The 20,796-nt window shown below is 38.9% G+C and overlaps 1 protein-coding gene across 1 annotated transcript in view; it reads left to right on the top strand.

Annotated features, from left to right (window-relative positions):
* Positions 1-19,555, top strand: part of Grpr (gastrin releasing peptide receptor) — a 37,132-nt gene extending 17,577 nt beyond the window's left edge. The window contains exons 2-3 of the mRNA XM_051142356.1: positions 16,964-17,315; positions 19,088-19,555. Of these exons, the coding sequence (XP_050998313.1) occupies positions 16,964-17,315; positions 19,088-19,474 (739 nt within the window). The 3' untranslated portion in view covers positions 19,475-19,555. The remainder of the gene's footprint in view (positions 1-16,963; positions 17,316-19,087) is intronic.
* Positions 19,556-20,796: the final 1,241 nt, after the last annotated feature.

A 20,796-nucleotide genomic window follows, 5' to 3' on the forward strand; every position in this document is an offset into this window, starting at 1 on the left:
TATGTGTATGGATGTTTTGTCTGTCTGTCTGTATGTGTGTGCATCACTTACGTGGCTTGGAACTTCAGAGGTCAGAGATGGTGTTGGATCCCCTGGAATTGTAGTTACAGATGATTGTGATCCCACTGTATGTGTGTTGGAAATTGAACCCAGGTCCTCTACAAGTGCAACAAGAACACTTAATCACTGAGCCATCTCTCCAGCCCTGGGAATGCTTTCTAAAATATGGTGATACAAACTAAATTTTAGAAAAATCTCATTATTGAGTGATTATCTAATTAAATACTGCATGTTCTTACATTAGGTGATCAAACACATTACAGAAAAACCAGAGCACAATTTCTTCCCAAATCTGTCATCAAAAGTAGAATTGAACGTTAAAATGACAGTGTGAAGAATGTAACATTTATATAATTCCTGATTGTGTCATGGTTCTTCTTGCTATAGGTAGTTTATTGTATATATGTATAATGACACAAACATGTAATGATATAAATGTAAAAAATAAAAAATATTTAATGAAAATACTGAAAAATGATGATGTGAAGAAGGCATATATCATACAATGCACATTAATAGTATTTAATTTTAAGCATCCTTTAATTGTGCTTTAAAGGAAGACATGAGGATCTAAAGAGCAATGCTCTTGGCTCTTCTCTGGGCATTAACTTTTATGGTACCAGAAGGTACCACGCTAGCATCCAGAGGAAGGAGGTAACCAACAGTTCTATTCAGCTATAATGCCTATGAACCACATCAATGAATATCATAGTACATTACCCGTAAGCATGCAGGTAGTGGCTTACATACCTTGGCAATAACCAAAACCTCTCTAATTGGACTTAGGACTCACTCAACAAGAGGGAAGCCATGCCTGGTACTAGAAATCCAGCTAACTACTCAGTGCCTCTGAAATCATGGTTATTGGAGGAGAAACACTAAGTTACTACATTAACATAATTTCTAACAGCAATCTATAAACATTTACCCCTATACTTACAGATGAGTATAGTTATAGTATTTACCCCTCATCAGGGAAACTTCTCTTTGCAACAGATGGAGAGCAATACAGAAAAACATACACACAATCCAAGTGCAGAGCTGTGGAGGCCAGCCCCAGCAGATACGTCTAAAAACCACTCCTACACCTAAAGCTCTGGGAACATCGTGGAAGAAGGGGCAGGGACTTTGCTGTGAGATACTGTCTCCTAGTAATATCAGAAGCTGTACCAATAAGGTCTTACCAACTTGACTGCCCAAGAATGAGTGGAACAAGGATGGCACCAGTGGGCATGCCAAAGTGGAAAGGGAAAAGACTTCAAGGCCTCAACACTACACAAAGAATTATAGGCAGCTGGGAAAGCTGAAAGTTGCAGAGGTGGTCTACCCCATGAAAGAGCACACCAATTGGTTGTCCTAAATAGATAGTCAGCCCTGAAAACATGTATATAAGTAACAGTATATGGACTTGAGCAGATGTGTGTGTGTGTGTGTGTGTGTGTGTGTATGTATGTGATATTTCTATCTAATATATATCCTATACAATATATATCAGAATATATATATATATATATGCATGAAACAAAAATTAATGCAAAAAGGCTGTGAATTTGCAGAAGAGTAGAGGGGGTGTGTCTAGGGGGGACTTAGAAGGAAAAAAGTCAAGGAAGAAATGTAGTTATATTATAATCTCAAAAATAAAACAAAAGTTAAAAAAACAAACATGTCATAGGACATCATCACTGTTTGGGCATCCAGCACCTTAGGCGCTGGGAGGTTCAGCTAACTGACTATGGGATTTCTCTTAGCTTTGATGTCTTCTTCAAGAGAAAGAAATTATACTTGATGACAGCTTGTTTTTCAGGTCTATAGTTCTATAGGAGAAAGATTAGTAACTAGGAGGGTGCGTGCATTTGTCTGTATTGTGGTAGCAGCACTTCACATATTGATCTACTGCCATCAGCTCTAAGAGCTCTTCACAAAGATCTATGGAGAAATCATTGCCATGTTCATTAAGGGCTCTTTCTGGGTGTATTTTTCCAGTTAGATTTTAAAACCTCATTGGCCAGGAACTTTCACATTCAGAGTGCCAATCCGAGCCTGAATACCACCTTAGTACTTCAGTGCTGTTGAATTGACTAAGCGTGCTGAGCAGTGAGAGCTTGGTACTAGAAGTCCAATGGCAGAGCTCACTGGCCTATTGTCTTTATTGTCATGAAGTAATAAGGCTAATAAGCAGTGTTGTGTGATGAAAGGCAGGCTTACTTCTATTTAAAGATGGAATGAACAGCTTTGAGAGGGACAAGCAGAGAACACAGGAACATTAGTCATGTTCTGTATTCAGTGCACATAGGCCAGAGCTTGGCAAACAATTCTGGAAAGGGCCAGATGATAAACATTTGAGGATTTGAAGACCATAGGGTCTCCATTGCAACCACTAAATTCTGTTTTGTAGCATCAAAATAGCTATAGATATTGTATATACATGGGTAGACCATGTTCCAGTAAAACTTGATTTATGGATGCTGAACTTTGAATTCCATGTAAATTTTGCACACCCCATAAATATTAGTCTTTTTTGGATTTTTTTCTCAACCACCTAAAATGTAAAATAAAATTATTAGTTCATGGCCATTCCAAAAGAGACAGAAGACCAGATTTGACCAATGAGTCCCATATAGTTTCCTGTCCAAGATGAACACTTGTGTGCACACTTTCTGAGATGGTCATTTATGAGTGAGAGATCCCTGTTTAAATGGAGTGTGCCTAGGAGAATCAATGATCCTGTTCCAGTTACCAGGAAAAATGTTCTGGGGAATATTACATATCAAACCCCTAAATTTTGGCTGGGTATAGGGGTAGCTCAAATGGGTCAAGTGTTTGCCTTGGAAATATGAGTTTGATTCTGAACACACATGTGGAAAAGCTGCCCATGATGGTGCACAATTCTAATGCCAACTCTTGGAAGTCAAAGGCAAGAGTGATTCTGGGACTCACTAGCCATCTGGCCTGATCTATATGATGACCCAGGTCAGTGAGAGATGCTGTCTCAAGAAGCAAAGTGGATGGCAGTTGAGAAATTCCCAACATTATCTTCTGATCCCATGTCATGCACATGAGTACACACACACACACACACACACACACACACTCCTACATCTCTGGGGTATTGCAATGGTTTGAGGCTCTGCCATGGTATACACTTTAGCTTTTCAAATCATCAAGAACCACTGTCATCTATGTTTTTAAATGGTAAAGTGGGATTCTATAGCATACGATCAGCGAACAGTAAAAGTGAGAGAAAAGCTAAGGTATTTCAGCCAGCTCTTTGCTCCTACACACCCTTGGTTGTCTGTGATGTGAAAAGTTTAAATAGACAAAAGGAGAACATCTTTTCTATCTTATTGCACCTAAAATTCTGAATGTAAATGAGTATCTATCATATCTCACCATTATCAACTTAAACCATCTATCTAGACCTAAAAACGTCTTAACCCCTAAACAACTAAGCTTAATTGTAAAACTAAACTAGCTGGTCTTCAACCCCATCAGATGTATATGTAAAAATAAAAAAATAATAAAAATAAGTAAATAAAAATAAATACATAGAAAAAAAGGAAAGTCTTTTAGAGACAATGTTTAGCTGGATTCCAACACACATCAGGCTTCTTGCAATCCCTGCCTTTGTGTCTCATCATTGTGCATGGTGTTGCTTCCTCCAAGGTCTTTCCACCATGTTCATTGAACAGGTTTAATATGTTGTAAAAAGTAAAGAGGAGGGGAGGGGGCAGGAACTGGGCCTGACCACAACACTTCCTTATTTATCCCTAGTGGATTTGGAAGACTTGAAATGAAGACTGAGAAATAGGACGCATTTGGGCTGTGTAAGGTGGTCAAAACAATGATGTGTAAGACCTGGAGAGGATGATTTAGCTAAGTGCATGGCAGGAAAAGAATGGGTCACTTGGAACATCTCAAACTTGTTTCCTAGTCTAAAGCACATTACGGGCAGGCAAATAGAATCAAGAGTTCCTAATATTTAGTTTTAGTTATTTATTTAATAAATGAAGCATCATAAAAATGAACACGATATAGACTCTAGTCCTAATACCAATAGACATGACATGCAAGGGAAAGCTCATGAGATCTTCAATCCTACAGAGAGAACTACAGGCAACTAAGGAATGCTGCAAGTGGTAGAAATAGACATCCCCAGGGAAGAGCACACCAACTGTTTAGCTAATACCAAATGGTCAACCCCAAAAATGTACCTACAAATAACATTGTACAGACTGAGCAGGTTGTACTTAGGAATATATATGTGTAGGTATGTGTGCCTGTATGTGGATATGTGCACATGAATGTAGGTACTCAGGGAGGCCAGAAGCATTGCATCTTCTGGAGCTGTAGTTACATATGGTTGTAAGCTACCTAACATGGATGCTGGGAACTGAAACGGAATTCTATGGAAGAGCAGCAAGCGCTCTTAACCACTGAACCATCTTTCCAGCCTGAATCATAAACCTTAATTTCCAGACTAGAGTAGGCAAAAAAAAAAAAGTCACTAACTCTCCAGTTTATGGATTCGTTTGCATTAACGCGTTGCTCATATAGGACCCTGTAAAAGGAGATACTTAAGATATGCTTGTGTGTTACCAGACATGCTACTTTCTAGGTAGTTGAGAGTGTTTGCTTAACTTGAGCTCATTGGAGGAGGCACATGAGAAAGTAGAGGCGCTGTTCCCTAGAGATTGCCAGACGTCCTTGAAAAGATACACTAGCCAAAGATGCTTGTTAGCACCTGCATTGTATATGACCTGATGTCTGGAGAGGCATCCGTGTGATGTCACAAAATATTTACATGACAGACTGATGTTAAAAGATAGAAAAAGTCTACTTTTAATCCCGTTAAAAGACACACACGCACACAAGAGAAATTGGAAAGAATTATATCACAATATCATGTATAAGACTGCTGAATGATTCTCTTTTGTCCATAGGATTCTCCACTTTCTAATTTTTTATGGTGAGTCTTGGGACTCTTGCAGTGTTGTTTTGACTGAAAAGTGCTTCAAATTAGCTCTCACATCCACCTTCCTTGTTGATATCTTTACTCACTCAAGGCAACTATGTCAACTCTCTCTCTCTCTCTCTCTCTCTCTCTCTCTCTCTCTGTCTCTCTCTCTCTCTCTCTGTGTGTGTGTGTGTGTGTGTGTGTGTGTGTGCGCGCATGCGCACGCGCACGTTTGTGCTGTGTGTATGTGTATGTGTGTGAGAAAGAGAGACAGAGACAGAGACTGGGGATGGAACCTCAGGACTCACAGAACTAAAATCTTAGGTTCTGGAGCCTGGCCTCAGGAGCCAAATGGCCTCTGTTCAGATTCTAGCTCTGAAGTTTATTTATGTGGCCTTGAGAAAGTTGGTCACTCTGTACATTCTTTCATTTGTAAGAGTTATAAGAAAGAAGGAGGAGTGGGAAGGGAAGAGGGTGAGGAAAAGAAAGGGAGAGAGAGAATGAAGTGAGGGACGAAAGAAATGATAAACAGTACTTACAGCATCCTATTGTAATAAGGATTTTTTTTTGTTTTTTTGAGACAGGGTTTCTCCGTGTAGCCTTGAGTGTCCTGGACTCCCTTTGTAGATCAGGGTTGGCCTTGAACTCGCAGCGATCCACCTTCCTCTGCCTCTGCCTCCCGAGTGTTGGGATTAAAGGTATGTGCCATCACCGCCCAGCAAAAGCCACTTTTTTCTCTTTCTTTTTCTTTTTCTTTTTTTTTTTTTTTTTTGCTTTTGTTTTTGTTTTGGGGTTGGGTTTGGTTTTGAGTAGAGTTTCTCTCTAGCCCTGGCTGTCCTGGACTCCACTCTGTAGACAAGGCTGGCCTAGAACTCACAGACATCCACCTGCTTCTGCTTCCCTAGTGCTGAGATTAAAGGCATGCACCACCACCGCCTGGCTTGTTCTAAGTACTTTTTAAAGGTAAAGCATAACTAACTATTGAAATGTATTTCATAGAATATATGGTCTTTCTTTCACAAGCACAAGGTCCAAAGTTATTTGACTGAGGATGCTAATAGATACAGGCATAACTGCATTAAAGTTAAATTTAGAATTTAATGACAAAAAGCATTTTAAAAGCTATCCATCTCTTACATAGTAAAATTCAAATTAGAGACCTTTTTATCATTTAATGTCAATCTATCACTTCTTTTAAGTTAATTCTTGAAACCAGTTGAGAATTGTGCCAGGAGCACAGTATATGCAATGTAAGTCTTTGTTAAATAACAAAATAGTCAAAAAATCAAAATGAACCCTAGGCCTCATCCTGCCTCTCTCCTTGCCTCTGGCTTTTTCCTTACACAACAAGACCTCCCCAACACTGCTAATGTCAACCTAAGCTGGAGGACTCATTAAGTTGCAAAGCTCAATCACCCTCTTACTACTTCTCACCAAAGTTTATTTAAATATACTGCTGTTAAACTTTTATAATTAGACACAATGAGTCATATGCCATGATGGTATTTTTCAACATCAATGAATCTTGTTTTGGAAAAAAAAGTTGTAAGATGCTTTATTAAGGTAATCTAGAAATTATATTTTTAGCCACAGTAATGTGAAATATATTTAAAACTACACACTCTGTGATATTTCAAAGTTTACCTGTATGTTAGGTAAACTAAATGGACCAAGAGAAGAATTCGTGCTAGTGTGCCCTGGGAGAGTTGGGCTTCTTTTCTCAGAGAGAGGGCAATCACTGTGCCCAAGGGGCAGGCTGGAGCCACAGCAGAATTAACAACTAACACAATTCTCACCCAAAGAGGGCTCAAAGAGGGCTAGGGACTGCTGGATGAGTAATGTCACTTTGTCCTTGTCTGACACAGTTCTGCAACTTTCTCCTGAGGCTCTTAAGTGTTCCCTTACTCCTTCTTCTTCTTGTCTCATTCTCCACACACCCCCAGTATTTCTGGTAAATTTAAACTTACTTAATTTAAATAATTACCCCTGAATCTGTTTGAATGTGAATGACCAATTTTGAAGACTATCGAAGATGCAAAATCAGTGGTATATTCTACCAGAGAACACGGGCAAACTTTGTCCTTGGGGCTGTTCTCATTCTCTGTATTTTCTAGGCTGCCAGGTAGAGTGATTTTACCATGTCTGACTTCGGTGTTGCAAATGGAATCTGAAAATGTTTTCCCGACTTTGGACCTAACAAACTGTTGTACATTCTAAGAAGATCTAAATATATGTTCATCTATCCATAAAGTTTTTGAAGAATGGTCTATGCACAGTTTGTGCCAAGATGCTTGCATACCTACTGGAGTTTAACTGGGTGACTGCTTTCCTTTGTCATTTTAAACATACCCAAGGGCAGGAGCAATATTTCAGTCTACTTATACCCCTTTGGACAGGCTCTCTTACAAGATTAACATTGAACTCTGGAATTAGATCATCTTGATGAAACTCATTTTTACCTCAAGGTTCAGTTGATGCACGATTCCTTATGAGAAAGCATTTTAAGATGTCCAACAACTGATTACCCCTCTCTTTCCAGTTTATCCCTAAGATTTTACAGCCCTCAAATCCTAGAATCCAAGGGCTGTGCTACTGTTGTTTTTGTGGTACTGAGGATTGAACTCAAGGCCTCCCACATGGTAGGCAACTGCTTCACAACTGAGACATGCCCAGCCTCATCTCCCGGAATCAGTATCTCTCTGTCTGCAACATTCCTGGCATCATTCTGGCTGCATTCTAGCCTATAGGCTTCTGGGTATTCATTGATGTCAATGCCTTTTCCTTTTTAAACATCACTCCAAGGTCTCACTCAGATGACCCTTTGAGCCTTGGGGGTCTCTGAATATAAAGGATAACTCAGACTTCACTATAGGCCTCAAGCCACATGGGGACTCTGTCTCTGTCTGTCTGTCTGTCTGTCTGTCTGTCTGCCTCTCTCTCTCTCTCTCTCTCTCTCTCTCTCTCTCTCTCTCTCTCTCTCTCTCTCTCTCTCTCTCTCTCTGTGTGTGTGTGTGTGTGTGTGTGTGTGTGTGTGTGTGGTAGGTTTACTATATCAGGAACCCCAGGTTTCATGATCAATCACAGGATCATCAGATTAGGAAGCTATCTGTCCTGATAATAGATAGCCTTAGGAATCATATTGAATAGGCTCAAACTTCTTTGCTAATGTTTAACATTGGTGGACTTGGATAAGTTACTGAACCTCAGTTTACTCATCTGTTAAAGAACATGTGTCTACCTTATAAGACTGATGTGAAGACAAAGCATGATCATTTAATCAAAGTGTAGCCCAATCAATCATAGCACAAGTGCCTGATCCATCCTAAGTAGCTCACAAGCTTCAGCTGTTACAGTGGTGGTGTACTTTACCGAGTCAATATAATTGAAACCCATATACAGATGTTTTATTACTCAGAAATCTGCACCACACTCACAATCAAGGACCCAAACATGACATCCTCTACTTGTAATCCCAGCATGTAGGGAAGCAGAGGCAGGAGGATCTCCCAGGGCTTTCTAGTCAGCCAGTCTAACTCAATTAGTGAGCTTCACATTTAGTGGGAGATCCTATCTCAAAAGAAAGGTGGAGAGTAATAGAGGGAGACATGGACTTATATCTCTGGTCTCCACAGAATGAACATATACACAGATATTCACACAAATACAGGAAGACATTTAAATACAAAATAAATTTCTACATGATGCTGCAAAGCCAGTCTTTGAAGCAGAAAGTAAGTAGAGATATGTCTACCTGAATCTCTTGTTCCCCACAAACAGTACAAGAATTAGAAAGATCTTTTGCTGGGATTTCATATTGGAACATGAACACAATGACTTCTATTGTACTATGGAACAAATAAGTGGCAGCTTCCCCAGACCCAAAGCCAGCTATGCTCTCCAGGAAATACTGAGTATGTACTGAGAGGATATGGTGGAGAAATTTCAGCTCTCAGATAAACAACTTTAGAATTATACTGAGTGTGGGAGGGGTCTGCCTGCATACACCATTTGTTTCTTGGTCTCTTTGAGGACAATAAAAAATCAAACTACATACCACAACACAGATCATGACCTACTCTCTTAGCCTAGGGTAAAGCTTGCTTCTTCCCAAAGCAGGAAGATCTCTGTTGAAGACTTCTAGGAAGCCCACTAAAACCTTAGCTACATCTTCTAGAAACTTACCTATGGGACAATGGATTCCAAAGTGGGTATCACTCACCTGGAGAGAGAGCTGAGACCTAATGGGCAAGGAAGGAAAGTATCAAACCTTCTATTTAAATGTAAGGATGAATTAAACATTAGGGTCCAAACTGAGGCTCGCTCCTTGTTTGCGCTATCACAGGATCCCTTACCAAATGCCTATCAGGCACCAGAAATAGTGCCCACACCCACAATTGCAGCCTCACTCTTCCCTGATCTCTCAGCTCATATCCAGCCTCTAGAACTGATATGTATTTTATGTAATCTAGCTTTAATTAAACTAGCCTCCCAAATGAACAAGTGGCTTAAAAATAGTCCTGATGAAACAAAAAAAAAAAAAAAAAAAAGCACACAACAAAACCTCACAGGTTATAGATGATATTAAAATCACAAACTCAAGAGAACAGTGTACCTATTCCTTGCTCTTGGTGGAGGTGCTAGCAGATATGATACATTCAACCACACATCAATTATAATTTAATAATGTGCATATGGCAAAGGCTTTTGCCTTTAATGAAAAAGTAAAACATATGACTTTATGTCTTAGTTGCTTTTCTATTACTGTGAAGAAACACCATGGCCAAAGCAACTTATATAAGAAAGAGTTATTGGGTTTACAATTTCATAGGATGAGTCCTTGACCATCATGGCAGGGAGTATGACAGAAGGCAGGCAGGCAGGTATGCATGATGGTGCTGAAGCAACAACTGAGAGCTTAAATGTTAAGATTATAACCAGGAGAGAGAGAGAGAGAGAGAGAGAGAGAGAGAGAGAGAGAGAGAGAGAGAGAGAGAGAGAGAGAGAGAACACGGTATGGGCTTTTGAAACCAATAGCACATCTCTTTCAGAAAGGCCACACCTCCAAATCCTTCCCCAACAGTACCACCAATTGTGGAACAAGCATTCAAATATGAGAGCTGATTCAAACCACCACACATTATTTTACCTTTTTCTCTACTGTTAGCATGTTTTAATAATTTATAGTTTAGACTACCCATTTACATTCAATAATAACCATTCCTCGATTTTGCCCTTATCATGTAGTATGTGTAAGTGTCAGCATGTGTATTTTTGTTTGTTTGCTGTGTTCTGTTTTGTTGAATTTTGAAAAGTAAATATCGTTAATTTTTACCCCTATGGATTTCAGTGTTTTTCCTCAGAACAAGAACAATATTCAATATTATTATTTTATTGAACAATTTTGAAAATAATTCTTTAATAACATCTAATATTTAACCCATAATAAAAATTTCCTTTATTGTACCCTAAAAGTATTTTATAGGTTATTTTTAATAATCACACATCAAATAAAGGGTTAAGCACTACATGTGGTATATACCTTTCATCACTTTCAAGGCAGAACTCTATTTTCTTTAGTCTCAATTTCTTTAATGACAATAACATTGATATTTTAAGAATATTTTGAATTTGTTGTTTGTCAATTCTATAAGTGTATATAGTGCATCTTGATTGTATCCACTCCCAGATTTCCCCTCAATTCCCTTTGTGCCCTTCCTCAAACATCTCCTTCCCACTTCATGCCCCATCTTCTTTTTACAAAATAACCCAACTAAGTCTAGTTAGTACTTCCCATATATGCATGAGCATAGAACTCTCCAGTGGAGAATGAGCAACTTACCAATTGCCACATCCTCAACAAAAATGACTCTTCTCTCCCAAGAGCCACCAACAGCCAACAGCTCTGTAGCTGGGGTATAGCTTTATGATCTCACCCAACAACATACTGGAATGTTGACTGATTTGATCTTGTGCAGGCCACCACAGCTGCTATGAGTTCATGAGTGCAACAGCCATATCAAATCCAGAAGACTCCATTTCATGGAACTCCTTACCATCATCTGGTTCCACCTTTGGCCCCCTGAGACTTGGACATGGAGATTGACATAGATGACCCATTTAGAACTGTGCATCCAACAGTTAATTATCCTTAGCACTTTGACCAGTTATGAGTCTCTGCATGGACAGCTACCCACTAAAAAAAAAAAAAAAAAAAAAAAAGAAGAAGAAGAAGCTTCTCTTACCAAGTTTGAGAACAGGACTAAACCAGGCATATACATGTAAATATATTTAAAGATTTATTTATTTTTATTTTATGTTTATGAATGTTCTGTCTACATGTACACTTCATGTGTGCCAAGTGCCCATGGAGGATGAAGAGTAGGGAGCTGAGTGCCATGGAAATGGAGTTACAGGCATTTGTAAACTGATATATGAGTGCTGGGAACCAAACCTGGCCTCTGTAAGATCACTGAGTGCTCTTAACTGCAGAGCCATCCCTCTAGTCTCAAACTTATTTAGAAGGTAGTTTGATATTTATCAAAACATTAGTAAGTTCTTTTGGGTCCATGGCTGTCCCTACTAACAGCATTTGACCAGGCCTATAGTACCAGGCATGAATCCTTTCTGTGGAGCAGGCCTCAACTCTAATCATAAAAGTGTTGGTTCCCCCTATGATAGTCATTCCATTATGGCACAGGTGGGCACATCTTGCCTGCCAGGTTAGTGTTATAGCATACAAGTTTCACTGCTGGGTAATTCTACTGATGACTTCCTGGCCCCAGATTGCCTTCATTATCAGCTTCTGATACTAGGATACTAAACAGTAGGGTGGAAATGTCCAGATCAGTTACATCTTGATTTTTTTCTATGTTGTGCAACCAAAGTACATAGTATCTGTAGCAGCAGTTCTTAATATCTAGTTACAGTTACAACAGACATTGATATTTTTGATAAGTCAAAGCCAGTTGTCTTCTAGAATGTGCCAGAATATGGATTTGTCTTTTTTTTTCTTTCTTTCATGTTTAAATTCTGGTTAAATGTTTTGGCCAAGAAGACTGGCCACATAGGTAGCCAATCTGATGACTCAGGACTATAACCTTAGGTACTTAAGAAGCTGAGACAGGAGGATTGCAAACTGAAGGTTTAGTTTCATGAATGCATTGGTATAAAGACAAAATTAGATCAATTGTATTTTTAAAAATTTTAAGTAAACTTAAAGCATTTTCCTAGACTTCTGAGAGTGTCTTAAGCACTGGGTCATGTGCCTACTCTATTTAAAGGAAAATTTGGCCTTGCATTTTATATATTAAGGGTTAATTTCCAAATCATCTATCAAAAAGGTATATTTTCCCCTTTGTAACTAGGTAGTGATCTTTGGTGGTCAATGGTTTTATTATTTTCATCTGAATCAATGACTACAAATGATTATGAATGGATATCATCTATACATATTTCTTCTTTATTTATTAGCTAGCCTTTTTTCCTTTGTTCATTAAATTTAAAAGAAGGACTGGAAAAATGGTTCAGCTGTTAAGAGCAGGTAATGCTTTTGCACAATAGCTGAGTTGAGCTCATAACTGCATGCAGTTGCAGCTCCAGAGAATCTGACATCCTTTTCTGGTGTCTATAGACACTTGTGTGCACATGGGACACATAAACTGATAGAGGGGCACCGGGGCACACACATATGCTTATAAATAAAAATAATAATAACTATATAGGTTTATGAATAACTATAAATTTACTGTCTATTTCCACTGCTCTAATTTGATTGCTAAAATTGTCCTATGAAGACTCTCAAATATTCTTTGTATGTCACACTACAAATCTCTCATTGTTCAAGCACTTCCTTTCTGTCTGGTACCATAATGTATTTGAGGTTCACCTTACGTTTCTTACTTCAGATGTATAGCTAACTACTTCCCCAGGAGCTTCTGTTTTCTTTTAGTGGGTAATACATTTATATATTTTCTTACTAAATATGGATATTATTTATGAATTAAAACAATGTAAGTGCATGTTTCTTTTTTGTCTTTACTGAGTACTTTTCCTAACTAGCACAATGGGGAGTGCCCTCGCCCTGTCTTTGAAGCTAAGTATCTTCTTTTATCATTTCATTTACATTCTTTCATTTGTTGTGAATGAAAACCTTCTTTGGTACTTTTGAAATAGGAAAGAAAAAAGATCTCAATTCTATGATCAATTTTTCTTTGTTCATATCACTTCCACCAAGCCTTGGATAGAGAAACAAGTTCTACAATTGTATCAACTCTACAAGTTTTCAGGATCTTCAGCCATGTGCTATTAGTGCCTATCCCCACCCCACATGTTTGAGATGTATACATTTCTCATGGTGGAGTTGTGCTTCATTGAGTTACTACTTTCTGAGTGAGATCTCTGCCTATTATTTTTAAATGCTTGAAAAAAGTGGTGTAAGGTGAACCTCAAATAACTACTGCTCTGACACTAGCTTCCTTGGGGGCAGCAAGGTACATTGACAAAGTCTAGGTGAATACATTGGCCAGGGCATGACACAACAACAAATAGGCTCAGACTACTGTTTAGTGCTTTCTTCTCATTCCTTCTGTGGTCTCCATTTACCTACCATCTCACCCTATTTCCTGATTCCTTCTCTTCTCTTTTTTTCTTTTTCTCAACCCTTCCACCCACCCAGCCATCTCCCTGGGGATTCTGCTTTGATCATAAGTCTATATTATAAGTGAGAAAAAACTAGAGCATATTAAGATGGGGTGGAAAAGAAAACTGGAGCTAATAATAACATGGAGGAAAATTAGAGAAGGATGACTGTAACATGTCACATACTTAAAAGGGAACAGTTGGATCTGCTATAAGGACCACTAAGATGTTTGCTGAAAAGTAGCTGAGGGGGGTGTGCAAGAAGGATCTGGGAGGAACTGGGAGAAGGAAATACATTATCAGTATATATTGTATGAAAAAAAATTTAGTCTCCACTGCTCTGTGCTCTGGATGTCAGGCATCTTACAAGTCAGTTAATAAGAGTCTCACATTCCTTCAAGGGAGATTGTAGGTACTATTCTTAAGGGAAAATAAATCCAGGGTTTGTAGTTTTGTCAAAATTTACCTGTAGGATTATAATTTAAATTCATGCAATATGCCGGTTACTGCAGAGACTATTTTGTTCATTTTGTTTTCTTCTAGACCAATCTTTTCTGTATAATGAGTATTAGGATTGTACTGTGAGTTTTAAAGTGCTTGTGTTCAGCAATTCCTACTGACTACAGTAGGTAACTATAGACAAGCGAGGGCTGAACTATTTGAATAAAATAATGAAATGGAAGACTATTTGAATAAAAGCCATGCCTTTCGGTGGACAAAGGTTTTCAGTCTTGGAAACGCGAGACAATTAGTCTGAGTCTTTGACACATTAATTTTGTGAAGACCATCCTTCACTTGTTCCAATGCTGACACAAGAAAAATGAAGCCTGGGTGTTTTCAGAAGTGGGAAAGAATTGTCTTGAGCCTCGTACTATCAGCAGAGTAAATTTATCCATCTACAGAAGAATAATTCTTACTAAGTGTGTAATAGTGAGAACTTGGGAATAAGTGATTCGCCTGCAAGTTATATATTGGCAACCAATAGCAAGTATTTGCTGAGATCCTGCTTAAACATGTGTGGAAAAGGACTTGAGTCATTTTGAATGGAAAATATAATCTTCAGACCTCAGGAAACTGGTGAAAAAGTCAGGTAGAAAAGCCAGACCAATAAAAAATTAGCAAACAATTAGTTCAAGCCTAGATGGGTGGTGCAGCCCATAATCCAAGTTACTCAGGAGGCAGAGGCAGAAGAGTTGCCATGTTCAAGGCCTAATTCGTCTACATAGTATGTTCAAGACAAACTTAAGCAATTTATAAGTACTGTCTCAAAATGATAAGTAAAATAGAAAGCTGAGGCACCTTCTGTTCAGAGCTTGCCTAGCTTGCATGAGCAAAGTCTTAGTCAATTCTCAATACCATAAACATTAAGTAATTAATGAGAGGAAGTGCATAGTAAGTGAAAATGATAAGAGCTGATAACCCTATCCAAAAGATGTAGATAGGTTGGGTGTGTGTAAGACATTGGTTACTCTGCAAAATCTACAAGATAATACTTAAACTAGGGTTCAGGAGGATTGGATTCAGCTGTATGCACACTGTGGGATTGAGCCTGAAGAGAAAGAGGGAAGCAGAGGCCTAACATCTTAGGCATCTGTGTATCTATCCCTTGAGTACAATTTAAACAGACAGCTTACTCTTTTAAGGGTTTGGAAATGACACATGGGAAACTATCCTGGAAATAAATATGATAAAGAAAAAAAACTTCGAATAGCCATTATAGTTGACTACTTCATGTACGGTTCTTTTGATAGCAAAGAACAGAAGCCACTCAAAGTAACTCAAGATCAGAAAACAAGAACCCTCTATGACTTAGAATCACATTGTCTGTTTCTCTTCCTTCATTCTCTTTTTCTCCCCATCCATCTACTCTGTTTATCTTTTCTAGAGTTAAAACATGGCTGCCATGATCACTTCTTTGACAAAAACCTCCCCCCCCCCAGCATCAATCATTAACTAGCTATATTTTTCTAGTTAAATGTTTGAGATAAAAAGAAAGTCTTTAGTACCTGAATAAACAGTGCATCAGCTTGTTCAGCTCAGGTACCCACCCCCAATAAACCTTTGTACCTTTGACTTCAGGCCTGTGTCTTCTCCCCAGCGTTCTTGACCCAAGGCAGCAGTGGTCCAGGTATCTCACAAGGCAGCAGTGGTCCAGGTATCTCACAAGGCAGTAGGGAGCTAGGAAAGAAGGAAGAGGGTAAGAAGGTGAAGCAAAGATTAATCACCAACCTCCTTCTGGCCTCCTTCCAATGGCCTATTCATTCTCCTTCTTTGAAAGAAAAAAGAGACATGTAAAGAATATTCAACGACTTCAAGTTCCCAGAACCGCATGTGAATACTCAAAACAAAGATTTTACAAAAGAAAAACAAGCTCATTGTCTCTATATCTCTCTTTAGGTAGCAATTTGCTTGTTATTCATTTCTGAAACTTATTAAGAAAAATGAAAGGAACGTCAGCTTTTCTGAGAAGCACTCTTAAAATCAAGAGGCAAGGTGAATTGTGCTGCACAGTGACTGCAGCTATTAACAACATATCGTATGCTTGAACATCAGTGAGTCAATTTTAATTGGCTTCACAGAAACAAAAACCAGATAACTATGTAAGAGAATGCATATGCTAATTACTCAGTCTAGCCTTTATATAATGTATACATATTTTGAAACGTAATACTGTACACAGTAAATAAATATGTATAATTTTAAAGGGGAAATCTCATGGGAACCCATGCATAGACAAAGAACTCCAAGCATCTAAGGAATACTGAAAGGGGGGAATTAGTCCTCCCCAGAGTAGGCCGTGCCTAATTTGTTATTCAATACCAAATGGCCAGCCCATACTTACAAGTAACACTGAATGGACTGAGCACATTGTATTATATTTAAGTGTGTGTGTGTGTGTGTGTGTGTGTGAGAGAGAGAGAGAGAGAGAGACAGAGAGAGACAGAGAGAGACAGAGAGAGAGACAGAGACAGACAGACAGACAGACAGAGACAGAGACAGAGAGACAGAGAGACAGAGACAAACAGATAGACAGACAGACAGAGAGCAGAATGTTACTTCTCAAGGCATCAATTATAGACCAGATAAAATGAGGCAAAGGACACACTCGGGGTGCCAAATTTCAGAAGGCACTCACTTCTTTTGGGGTCATGAGAATTCAGAATAAACATTTTCATGAACTTAAGAGGGAGTATCTCCTTAAATTTTGCACTTCAACAGCCTAACTTTGACTCACCCTGGTCCTGGCTGTAGTATCATCCATACTGATGTTGGAACAACTTACATGGAACCTATTCCTTTTTGCTAACCCAGGTACAAAGCCATTGTACGGCCAATGGACATCCAGGCATCCCACGCCCTGATGAAGATCTGTCTCAAAGCGGCCTTCATCTGGATCGTCTCTATGCTGCTGGCCATCCCAGAAGCTGTGTTTTCTGACCTCCATCCCTTCCATGTGAAAGATACCAACCAAACCTTCATTAGTTGTGCTCCCTACCCACACTCTAGTGAGCTGCACCCCAAAATCCACTCTATGGCTTCCTTTCTGGTTTTCTATGTTATCCCACTGTCAATCATCTCTGTCTACTACTACTTTATTGCCCGCAATCTGATTCAGAGCGCCTACAATCTTCCTGTGGAAGGAAATATACATGTCAAGAAGCAGGTGGGTGTGCTTATTATGGATTCACTTTCCTCCTTAGGCACTTGGCCCCTTGCATTAATTTTGAATCTTAGTGACAAGTATTGTGTGTGAGTAGCCATATCAGCTGATTCTGAGATTCTAGGAGGTGAGTGATGCTTCGTTAAGTGATGAGGCATCTGCCTAGCATACCCAAGGCCCTGGGTTCACTTCCCCAGAGCTAGGAAAAGGAAAACCATTTCAGGAACTCTAATGCTTTCTACAGATCTTTCTTTTTAACCCAATCACACTGTTTGCCCAGGAAGAGACTTACCACACAGATAAAGAAGAGGGAGCAGAAAAATGAGACTGAGTGAAGAAAAAGGAACAACCTGGTTTAAAAAAAGACTCATGTTAGAGGGAGGCATAGAAGGGTGACTAAGGTCAAAGCACATGAAATGCTTGAACAACAATGTCATTATGAAAGCCATCGCTATGTATACCAATGGTGGGGTGAAGGTTTACAGAATGACTGGCTCAAATCCAGATTTGATTTTCCCTCTTGAGGCATGCCTTACTTTTCCTTATCATTGTTATAACAGCAATAGCTTTTATTTTGTAAGGCTATTTGGAAAATTGTGAGAGAATTGTAAGAGCTGAAGATGGCATCATGCAGGATACTCCCATATGTTACTCCTCCTTCTATTTTCCGTAAACCCCTGCAATTTTATCCTATACCGACAAAGAGTAGAAAATAAGGACTCTGGCTTTCCTTTCCTTGTCAGTTTTTAAAAATTGCCTTTAGATTTATATGTTTTAATTTTATTTATATGAATGCTTACCTGCAATGTATTATATCACAAGCATGCCTGATGCTCACAGAAGTCAGAAGAGGGTGCCCAAATCTTATGGGACTAGACTTACAGATGGTTGTGAGCCACCATGTGAGTGCTGGCAACTGAACACAGGTCCTCCATAAGCTATCTCTCCAGCCCCAGTCAGTTCTTTTTGCCTCTTCACACAAATGCAGATTTTTGATAATATATTTAATGGTAGAACAAAAGACCCCCCCCAACTCCATGGAAATAAATAGTTGACCTCATTTGGAGGGCTCCTCTTTCAAAGTTCTTTTTTCTACCAAGGAGAAATGGCAATTGGCAGTGCAACTAGCTGCCTATTTGAAAAGCCTTTTAGTAAGCAAACACCCATTGTGTTCCGAATTGTTTAATGAGAAAGGAGTTCCCCCTTGAAGTCACAAAGGGAGTTACGCACAAAAAGAGATGTTCACTCCATGTGGTGTAATCACCTTCCTCATTGTGTCATCCAGAAATAACTAGAGATTAAATAATAATAATAATAATAATAATAATAATAATAATAATAATAATAATAATACAGACTTATCTCACCTTGGCCAATGAGGAAGAATAAAGCTGGCTGCTGTTTAGAGCATCAGAAGGGAAAAGAAATAATTAACTGTTGAGCAAAGAAAGGCATGAAGTAGAATGGCCTCAATGCTCTCTGAAGGAAAAAGAAGGCACTTGCTAGAATTTCATAATGCGATTCATTCAAGCGTGTAATCAACTTTGTTTAAAGATCTGTTCTCAGCAGCATGTTCTATTTTACCTCACGGGTTTCTGTTTCCTGCCTTGTCAATCTATGTGTTTCTGATTCTTTTTTCCTTCCTTTTCCTCTCTTCCCTCTTCTCTCCTTATCTTCATCTCCAACTGTACTCTTTCTGTGGCTCTGCTCCCTCGCTCATTTCTCTGTCTTCATACCTCTAACACTGGCCCCCTTCTGCCTCTCTCCCTCCTCAGATCGAATCCAGGAAGCGGCTTGCCAAGACAGTGCTGGTGTTTGTAGCTCTCTTTGCCTTCTGCTGGCTCCCCAACCATGTCATCTACTTGTACCGTTCCTACCACTACTCTGAGGTGGACACTTCCATGCTCCACTTCGTCACTAGCATCTGTGCCCGCCTCCTGGCCTTTACCAACTCCTGTGTGAACCCCTTTGCCCTGTATCTGCTGAGCAAGAGCTTCAGGAAGCAGTTCAACACTCAGCTCCTCTGCTGCCAGCCTGGCTTGATGAACCGGTCCCACAGCACAGGCAGAAGCACCACTTGCATGACCTCCTTCAAAAGCACCAACCCCTCGGCCACCTTCAGCCTCATCAATGGGAATATCTGTCATGAGGGGTATGTCTAGACTAACCCTCAAGCTTGGCTCCTAAGGGACTCTGGATTTTGTTTTATGGATGTCCAGAAGCCCTGAAGTTGATTGTTGTCTGTATACCTTCCGAAGACCCTTCAGGAGTTGCAGATGGATGAGAAGGATGTTTAAATGCAACCAACACTATTGTATCTCAATGTAAGCCAGCAGGCTTCATTTTTCATTTCAACTTTGGAGGGCTTCTTTTGATGGAGATCAAATCTTCCTTTCAAAAACAAGGAACAAATTGGAAATTATTATTCAAAGTACCAAGCCCTGCTATGCGTGTATGGTCAATTAAGTCTTAGAAATTATATGAACAAAGAGAGCAAAGAAACCATGTATTGGATATCTGCTCTGTGAAAGATGTTCTTTAAACAGAAGCTGGTTGCTTTCAAAGCATGGCTTGACTCTTTTTCCCAGAAATATCTATACTATGTAAACCAAGGGACAACTTTAATTTACATTCCTAAAACAAACAGCCAACTCTAAAAAAGAGTCCATGTGTGAGGAATGGACTTCATTTATAACATTGGAAGCCAGTGTAATATAAAACAAAGTTCTAAATATTGACTTTTTCAGTGTTGTTGCTGAGGACACAGGAGAAACACTCAATATAAAATGTTAAGGCAAAGTACAACCAAATGCATAGATCCATGTATGGCTATAGAGCAACGGCTTATACTCTGGCTTCTCATTTCATAGAAATTCTCATTCTTGTTAACTCAGTTTTGTCCATTATAGTGCCATTCTACCATAGAAGAGAAATCCTTTTGTGGAAAAAGTAAATATCCATTTTATCAAAGTAACATCTATTTATAAATGTGTAAAGGATGACATTTATTCTGGGCATACATATTTTCAACCAAGTTTACTTACTTAGGTTTAATTTGACTTGTTGTAGTAAAGCAGTAGTTTTAATACAAGAAATTATCTGTGAAGAAATAAAATCATGTTTCTACTGAATGTATAGTTTCCCTAAAGTGTGTGAAGAAAACATAATTTTAGTAACATGATCATGTTTCTAAACATGTGTTAAAAGAAAAAACTCAGAAAGCTTAAATTTTTGAACTGATCAAAAAGGGTACATATTTGTTTCCACTTAAAAACATATATGAAATGGCTCACATGCAGAAAAAGACTGGCCTGATGGCTCCATCTCTTTCTAAATTCATTGAAATAGTTCTGCAGTAAAGTTTTGACTATCTTATTTGGGAAATCCTGCTTTTTTTCTGAATTTAAAGATGGGCCAATTCTGACAGACTGTGAACCCTAGTTGTCCAAGTATTTCCTAGTATGTATCCCTGAACTCCGGAGGC

The sequence above is a fragment of the Acomys russatus genome, chromosome X, assembly GCF_903995435.1.
Source record: "Acomys russatus chromosome X, mAcoRus1.1, whole genome shotgun sequence".
In the NCBI taxonomy this organism is placed as follows: Eukaryota; Metazoa; Chordata; class Mammalia; order Rodentia; family Muridae; genus Acomys; species Acomys russatus.